General features: G+C 33.2%; 1 protein-coding gene across 1 annotated transcript; it reads left to right on the top strand.

The window, feature by feature from the left end:
* Positions 1-384: 384 nt before the first annotated feature.
* HKL1 (hexokinase-like 1) lies at positions 385-3,738 on the top strand. The gene is made up of 9 exons (XM_078960074.1): positions 385-944; positions 1,563-1,710; positions 1,797-1,967; positions 2,065-2,139; positions 2,231-2,386; positions 2,494-2,592; positions 2,683-2,810; positions 2,930-3,011; positions 3,122-3,738. The coding sequence occupies exons 1-9, from the start codon at positions 673-675 to the stop codon at positions 3,503-3,505; spliced, it is 1,515 nt and encodes a 504-aa protein (XP_078816200.1). The 5' UTR covers positions 385-672; the 3' UTR covers positions 3,506-3,738.
* Positions 3,739-9,279: the final 5,541 nt, after the last annotated feature.

Below are 9,279 nucleotides of genomic sequence, written 5' to 3'. Positions count from 1 at the left end.
TCTATAATTACCAAAATATTATCGATAGTTCTAGAATATTTATTATATATGAAATATAATTTATACCGAACATCTATCATTTTTATTCTAACAAAATTTTACAATATTGAAAACGAAGTACTATTTGTCATAATTGTTTTGTTTTAATAAAATATTAAAAAAACCCAGGGTATTTTCTTTTTTAATATTGAGTTAAAAAATCATTAATTTTGTGTTAGAGTTGAGATGGCAGATGAGGTGTATGATTTTTGAAAATCGAGAGAGAGAGAGAGAGAGAGAGAGAGAGAGAGAGAGAGAGAGGTGACAAATCCGTCAATTCACAAAGGTCTAAGGGCAAATCTGTCATTTATTGAATAATATATAAGAATTGAGCAGTTCGCTTCCCAAAACTTCTCTCTCAGTCCAAAGACCGCCTCTCTCTCTCTCTCTCTTTCGTTCTTTCTTTCTTTCTTTTCTCTCTCTCTAGGATTTTATCGAACACCTTGTTTACGTCTCACCAGCGCCGGTATTTCGCCGGAACAGTACTCCTCCGGCAAAGGACGCTGTGAAGTCTCCCAACAAGTCAAGAGTTTCCTGTTTCTTAGTTTGGCAACTGAATCGCAAAACGGAATATATGGCGGCGGAGACGGAGATTCTTTAACCAACTGATTCTTGAAGAAAGTAACGATAGAGATGGGGAAGGTAGGATTAGGTTTGGCGGTGGGGTGTGCAGTGGCGAGTTGTGCGATCGCGTCGGTGATGGTGGGGAAGAGAGTAAGGAGTCGGAGGCGATGGTGGAAGGTCGTTAGGGTGCTGGATGAGTTCGAAGAGGCGGCTTCGACACCAGTCGGAAGGTTAAGGCAAGTGGTTGATGCTATGGCCGTTGAGATGCACGCTGGTTTAGCCTCTGAGGGCGGTAGTAAGCTTAAGATGTTACTCACCTTCGTCGACAATCTCCCCGACGGGTTCGTATTGCCATTAACACATATCTCGCTCATAGATGCATATATTATACTCTAAAATTCATGTATTTGTGATTTTCTTCTATGGGTTATGGAGTTTTTGTTCCAAGCTTAACTTCTTGTGCGAAAACAAGCATTCCCTGATGCTAATTTCATCGAATTCTTAAATCTCCCTACATTCGGATACTTTTAATTAGTATATCGAATTCTCATACTGTTAATTTCATCCCTTTTTGCTAATGCTGCTGTTATAGACTAATGTGTCATCTTTGTGGGTGTTGTTTCACATTGTATTCTTCTTTAAAATATCAAATTTCTGATCAATGTGTGGTGGGTTTCTTGTAGAACCAATCTTGCCTTTTGTGTTTATTACTTGTTTTTTTGGGTTAGTGCTCTTAATATGCTTTATTTTGTTTGAAATTAGGGCAGTATTAGGTAACGTATATTATCTTGAAACATTTTCCCCTATTGACGCATCTTTTGAACCAGTCTTTCTCAAACTTCTTGTTTGAATCAATCTTTTGAAACTTCTTGCTGTTGTCATAACTCATAACTCATAAGCATTTATAATCTATGTTCATTAACTGTTCTCAACATTGTCACCTATTTTTTGTTTTTTAGGAGTGAAAACGGAATTTATTATGCTCTTCATATTGGAGGCACCAATTTTAGGCTTCTAAGAATCCAACTTGGAGGTCAAAGGTCAATCCTTAGTCATGATGTTGAACGAAAACCAATTCCACAACATTTAATGACAAGCACAAGCGAGGTTTTGATGACTTTTCATTTGTACTTTCACAAGTTTATATTATGAATTCATTTGATCTTTTTACACTTTCTTCCCAATGTTTGCAGGAGCTTTTTGATTTCATTGCTTTGTCCCTAAAGGAATTCATTGAAAGAAATGGAAACAATCAAGCTAGAGGAAAAGATCTTGGCTTTACATTCTCATTTCCTGTAAAACAAACATCTCTTTCATCAGGCACTTTGATCAAATGGACTAAAGGTTTTTCCATTGAAGACATGGTTAGCATCTTTCTTGAAAACCAAACCTATCAAATAGTCAAACATCAATTTAACATGGTCAACACTCAACAATGTGAATATGTGATTCTTGTTTCAGGTTGAAAAAGATGTTGTTGAATGTCTCCAAAAAGCGTTGTCTAGAAGAGGTGTAGATATGAATGTTGCTGCACTTGTAAGGACTATTGTTCATTGTTACTCTGTGTATTTAATTATTTATATAGTTATTAAGATTGTTGATATGATTATTAATATATTATATGTAGGTGAATGATAGTGTTGGGACTTTAGCTCTTGGACATTTTTATGATAAAGATACAGTTGCAGCAGTTGTAATTGGAACAGGAACAAATGCATGTTATTTGGAGAGAGCTGATGCAGTTATAAAATGTCAAGGTCTTCTCACGACTTCAGGAGGCATGGTATCTTTAGTCTTTCAATTATAATTTAATTTTTTTTAAAAAAAAATGGAAAATAATATCTACTCCAATAGTTCAAATTCACTTATGTAACTTAACTTTTCAATTAGGTTATAAACATGGAATGGGGTAATTTTTGGTCCTCACATTTACCTAGAACATCATATGACATTGATCTTGATGCAGAAAGTCAGAACCCAAATGATCAGGTTAATTTAATTATTATTATTATTTTTTTCATTCTGTAATTTCCATATATATGTTTTTTTACTTGATATAGTTTTTTGTGATTAATACAGGGTTTTGAGAAAATGATATCGGGAATGTATTTAGGCGACATTGTAAGAAGAGTAATTCACAAAATGTCATTAGAATCAGATATTTTTGGACCAATTTCCTCTAAGCTTTCAGCAAGATTCGTGTTAAGGTATGTCATAAAACGAATATTCTCAAAAAAAAAAAAAAAAAAATCTTTACTCTTTTGATCAAATTGGATTTTACAAAAAAAAATAATATTATATATTTTTGTTTCTTGAAAATACTCAGTACACCATTAATGGCTGCTATGCATGAAGATGAGACCCCAAACTTGAGTGAAGTTGCCAAGATTCTAGAAGAAACCCTAAATGTAAGATTTTTCCTAGTTTCTATATTAAAAAAAAAAAAAAACAGTTTTTGAATCTGGGTTTTTGACAAAAGATATGTTTTTTTAAAAAAAAAAAAAAAATGAATTATCAGATAAACGATGTTCCATTGAAAGTGAGAAAACTGGTGGTGAAAATATGTGATGTGGTGACAAGAAGAGCTGCAAGGTTGGCAGCTGCGGGCATTGTGGGAATTTTGAAAAAGATTGGTAGGGATGGGACTGCAGGGATTACAAGTGGAAGGGTGAAAAGTGGAAAAAGTGGAAAGATGAGAAGAACAGCTGTAGCAATAGAAGGTGGATTATATTTAAGCTACAGGATATTTAGGGAATATTTGAATGAAGCAGTTGCAGAAATATTGGGGGAAGAAATTGCTCCATTTGTGAGTCTGAAAGTGATGGAAGATGGATCAGGGATTGGAGCAGCTATGTTGGCTGCTTCAAATTCAAATGTGGATACACTAGTACAGGTTCTATAAACATATGTTTATATATATTTATATATATACTTATGATATATAAATATAGATATATATATACGTATAGGTCCTGTAAATTGTAAATTCCATTTTTCTTTGATGTTTTTCTTATTCATATGTATAGAAGAAGGGAAGGGAAGGTTGTAAATATGTCATATAGTTGGGTGTAGTCTCATTCTCACAATGTGTTCATTCATTTCTTAGGGAAATTTGGTTTTAGATTTTTTGTTTTTTGTTTTTGGTTTGTTGAAGGTGAGAATAGATACATGGAACAACACCTAAATGAGGACAAATTTGGTTAAAAAACAAACATATATCATGTGTTGAGGTATCCTATGAGAGAGTTTGTTTTGTTTGGAGTGGATACAATGATTGACTTGCTTTATGTCGACTATCAAAGTCAAGAACTTTAGTCCAAGAATTTCAGGTTGGCATCCATGGACCTACCTAACAATCATGATTGCCATTATAGAGACATGATGATCTTGATGATGTTTGACTAGACAAGTGTAGATTTTGGTTTTTGGGGTCTTTGTGATTGGAGAATTTAAATGTTATGGTGAAGAATGAAGATGATGTATGATAGGATGGGAAAGATGATTAATTTACCATAGGAGATTTTGATGGTGTTTTGAGGATATTCGGTTTTCGGCAAGAGGGGGAATTACTTTTGTCATTGGTCAAAGATATATGGCAAAAAGAGTGAAAAAGGAAAAGTTGGTGAAAAGATATGATTTCATCAGAATACTCCCACCCTTTTTCATTTTTACAGAATGAGAAAATCCTAGCTTCTTGATATTGAAATTGGTTATGCATGTTGTTTTTATACATCTGTTCTTTTGAAAATTGTTGATAACTGAATAAAAGTGACCAAATCCTCCAAGAAAGGATATTCAACTTGTAAGTAACAAAATTGTTCCATCGAGTCAAAGAACCACCCCTAAATAAAGTAGGACTACATGATATTCACATTGTTAATGATAGTGAGTTTCTATCTTTTGCTTAATATTCATATTGTTGGTGATAATGAGTTTCTTTCTTCGTTCTTAACGACAATGAGCAAAATTCAGTAAAAAACAAATGCACATTGCACAAAATTTATTTTGATAATGATCAGTGTCATATTGGTATTTGTTATTCAGTAAAAAGTAAGGCGTGATCTAAGCCCGAATTTCGCATAGTGGTATTCACTATTCATTAATCATTATCATAATTTTTTTTTCTCAATGTGAAATTTTTACATTTTATTTACTGAATTTGGCCCATTATCATCAAGAATGAAGAAAAAACCCATTATCATCAATAATGTGAAGATCAAGCAATCAAAACCCCAAAACCCACTATCATTAACAATATGAAGACAAGCATCGATAGAAGGAAGTAATAAGAAATAATGATAATATATTGTTAGGGAAATAAACGATACTTGTCAAGACTCAGAATCTGAAACCACTTGCCAAGTTCTTATTACCATTGTTAGGAAGTAATGTGGATAACACACGAAACTAAAAGCACGCAAAGACATAGTATTTATGTGGTTCGATCAAGGTGACCTACATCCATAGCCAGGAGGGGAGTATTCTTTATTTATGAGCTCTCAAACATAAATTACAAGTGCAACCGATACAGATTCGACCTACTCAATAAAGATATAAAAGACACACCAAATGACTTATCAGACATCCCTATTTATAGTGGAAGGATCATACCTAAAACCCTAATGGGCCAAACCCATAGGCCCATAGGCCCATGAATGGTTTCAACAAATCATAGTCCGCCATGCAGTAGCTTGTGGAACATTCATCCTTGATTTACATTGCATGAGCATCCGCAACACCCATAATGGAGCATCATGATCCATAAAGGCTCATCATGATGCAAGAGTGGCACATCATGATCACCATGGCTTATCAACCATCATGGTGGCACATCAAGCAATAATCCTTGAGCATCTTCAACTTTTGAGCTAACTAGAACAATCTTGAGCATCATAGTGAATATCATAGCATAAGCAACTCATCAAGCGATACCATGGCTCATCAGGACCACGTATAGAACATCAGGAACATATGTGGCCCATTACGACACTTAATGGAGCATCATGATGCACAAGTGGTGCATCATGATCATTAGTGGCATATCCATGCTTTAGCCACACATCAATGCTTCAGAGTACTCCATGACACACTAGAGTGGCGCACCTTGTACTAAGGCGGTGCACCTTATCCATGAATGGCGTAACTTTAACCCAAGGTGGCTCATTTTCCATAATCATAACGCATCTAGCTTCAAGGTGGCGTATATTCCTTAAAAAACGATGCATCCCCTTCTCATGTAGCACACCTTGCTACCCAATAGCGCACCATACTACTTAATAGCACATCATGATTCATAAGTGGCGCATCTATGCTAGAAGTGGCGTATCTTGAGCATCGATGGCGCATCTATGCACCAAGGTGCTCCATTCCGCTCCCATGTACTCCATATCTTTCTCAGATGCTCCATTCCTTTCCCAGGTACTCCATACCCTTCTCAGATGTTTCATTCCCCTTTTATGATGATATGTTCCTTTGTCACATGATTCGTTCCTTTATTACATGATCTATTCCTTTGTCACATGATTCATTCCTTTGTCACATGCTCTATAAACTCCAAGTGCTCCTTTAAGTTCCAAGTGCTCCATCAAAACTAAAATGCAACATATACTTACTGTGATATCTTTGTTACTTTGTAGTGGTGATGATGGTCTTCAAAATTCAAAATGGAGATCGAAGGAACACAAGTTAAAATCACAAGGAACTAAGAAATGAGGGTTTTTCTTCGTAGGAAGCAAGAGACACATTGTAAGAGCCTATAATTTTTGTATAACTATTTTAGGTTGTTATTATGCGGTTAAGGGCATTTTGGTTTGATGTGTGTGAAAAAAACTAGTTTTAATCCTACTAACTTAAAAACAAAGACAAACACACGAAAGACAGTGCACCTATCGTTTAACTGTTTAGTTTAGGTAAGTAGGGTATCGAACACAGGGAACGGTAAACAATTAAAATAAATGGTAATATTATCTAAATAAAACAAGTAATAAAAGATGAGGTTTATCTAGTTTTGCAAGACTAGAAACTTAAATAATCAATTAACACTCCAAGAAAGACAATTAACAACTAAGAAGAATAAGAAAGGACAACTAGATTCAATGATAAAAGAGACTTCTGTTCAGATTTGATTCACTTATTCCTATGGTTGATTTCGTGGCAAGTTCAATGGATCAATATGTCAATGGTTACCGATTCCTAATGTGATTGGGTTCATGTTCACTATTACCAATCCTTTAGTAGACAAGTTAATTCAAACAATGGCTAGTTGATTAAACTAACAAGTTTCCTAGTGTTCGGTTCATATCAAGTAAGACTTGTAATAATAGCTAATCAAATTTGTTCAATTCAATCAACTCACATGTGGTTGTTCATCACACATGCTCACACATTAATTTACATATTTTCTAGTTAACCCTAGTTTCATGTTCACTATTCTATTCCTAGGCATACAATCTTGTATTCACAAAACTATATGAATCAAGTAATCAAGAAGATGTTCATACAACTCAATAATTTACTTAATAACAGAAAACATTTATCATCAATACATGAGGATCTTTAACAAGCTTAACAAGATGAATAACCAAATTAATATTAATCCAACCACTCAATCAAACCATGTTCATAAGATTATCTCATCCAAACATAAGTAAAAAGCTTTTAGCTCATATCCATAGCAAGTAATAACTTAAATTCAAAACCTAATGATTCAAACATGGTTCAAAACAAAGATTAAGAAAAGAAGAATGATTATTTGCCTTTAATTCTCTTCTAAATTGTTTCTTAGGTTGCAATCTCGAAAATTGAAGCTTCAAGAACCCTTCTGGTCTTCAATAATCGCAGCTAGCCTCTAGAAAAAGTTAGGGTTTCCGGCATAGATTTTCTCTATATATAGTTACAAAAAATCAACCCAACACGTCGAGTTTTTAAGAATAACTCGACGAGTTTTTTCTACAATCCGCATATACGGCGTGTACGGCAAGGCATCTTCGAATCTGGAACATTCTGACCAACTCATCGAGTTGAGGCCCAACTCGTTGGGTTCACATGGAATCAACATTTTCTCAAAACGCGAAAGTTGTCCGAAATTGTGTCTATTTTTCAGAACATTTTAACTCTCGTCAATCGGAGTTACGGTTCATGAGATATGGCCAAAACACTGACGAGGGGTCAACCTGTCCATCAACATCATTCTTCTTCAAAATTCAAGATCCAAGCTTTGAATCGCCAATTCCGCTTCCTTTTCCTTCTGAGCATGTCTTTATTGCTGAAATGAAATATTTAAGCTAATTAAGTACCTTTTGTTCATTAAATGAGATAAAAACAACATAAAGTATTAAGATAATGCATGAATTTTATAAATAAATATGCTCATATCATGGTCCTAGTGACAATCTTTTAAATTGTAGAATGGTATTAAGTGCATATTTATATGTTAGTTTGATGTTTGTGTTAGATTAGGTGTCTAAACCCATAACTATTATTGGTATATACTTGAGTCGATAGTAGCACATTCCTTTTGGGTTGCCCTCATGACTAGCAATTAAGAATGATGATTTTGGAGAAAGAGATTGATTTATAATTTGATTAATAAATTGAAAAAGTAATTTATTAATACATTATAAGAATAATATATTAATTAGAAATAGTAATATTTAATCAAAAATTAATTAGAACTAGATTATGACCCACGTATAACGTGGGGGACATATAAATACAAAATTAATCCTAATAACTAATCAATGTTTTCAAAAAAAATTATCAATTTACAAGGATAGATGTTTTATTTGTAAAATTATAGTGATTAGTTAAAATTAATATATACATTGGAATATCTGATCGACGTTATGTACGTGTGGATATTTGATATAACATAAGCGTACAATAGTTAATACAAACTAATCATGCAAAATGTTTCGCAGATACAAACGTTGTTTAAAAATTGTAATCTTAACTATATATATGTGCTAATATTGATTCTTTTAATTGTGATTTACATCGTATAGACAACATCAACACCATTTTTTTTTTATAATTTTGTTAAGTTTTGTTTTTTCATTTGATAGTATTTATTATATGTGCTACTTTGCCTCTAAAATCTGAAAGAAAATTCTAAGTAAAATAATGACTATAAGTAATAATTATTTAAAATTTGCATCAAGAGACATTCAAACGATAACTAATTCCAACACTTGAAAAGGCTTCAACATCATCAGCTAAATTGTCGGGTAGAAACTATAAAAGAAATAGTTAAAATGTTGAAAAAAAACTAAAAATTAACATTTTTAGCATTCTTTAGAAGATAAGATACTATATAATGGATAACAATAGTATAGAGTGAGTATCTTCTTTGCCAACTTTCTCCATATCGTTAGCAATAAGTTCACCGATCTCCCTTTCTCTACACATACCCACTCTTCTTTGAGCTTTTTATTTTGTTCATAGACGATAACCGAATGATCGTTTATTGTTTATATAATCTCACTGTCATGAAATATGGATGCAAAACATATGTTTCTTCCATCATGTTAATTAAATCTACAAATTTGATTCGTATAGAAAAGAATGAAAGAAGCATCCCAATTTTCAGATATTATTATTTTCCACGTTTAATAAACATTTGAATGTAAGCATATTAATATATTCTGTTTAGGGAGGATAGAGTAATGGTAAAATTTG

The sequence above is a fragment of the Lactuca saligna genome, chromosome 6 (genome assembly GCF_052625555.1).
Source record: "Lactuca saligna cultivar CGN05327 chromosome 6, ASM5262555v1, whole genome shotgun sequence".
Lineage (NCBI taxonomy): Eukaryota > Viridiplantae > Streptophyta > Magnoliopsida > Asterales > Asteraceae > Lactuca > Lactuca saligna.
This window is presented reverse-complemented; position numbering and strand designations above follow the sequence as displayed.

Excerpts from the sequence above, each read along its gene's own strand:
- HKL1 (XM_078960074.1), top strand. The coding sequence starts at position 673 with ATGGGGAAGGTAGGATTAGGTTTGGCGGTGGGGTGTGCAGTGGCGAGT. Across the intron at positions 945-1,562 it reads GTCGACAATCTCCCCGACGG|GAGTGAAAACGGAATTTATT; the intron begins GTTCGTATTGCC and ends TTTGTTTTTTAG. Across the intron at positions 3,012-3,121 it reads TTCTAGAAGAAACCCTAAAT|ATAAACGATGTTCCATTGAA; the intron begins GTAAGATTTTTC and ends ATGAATTATCAG.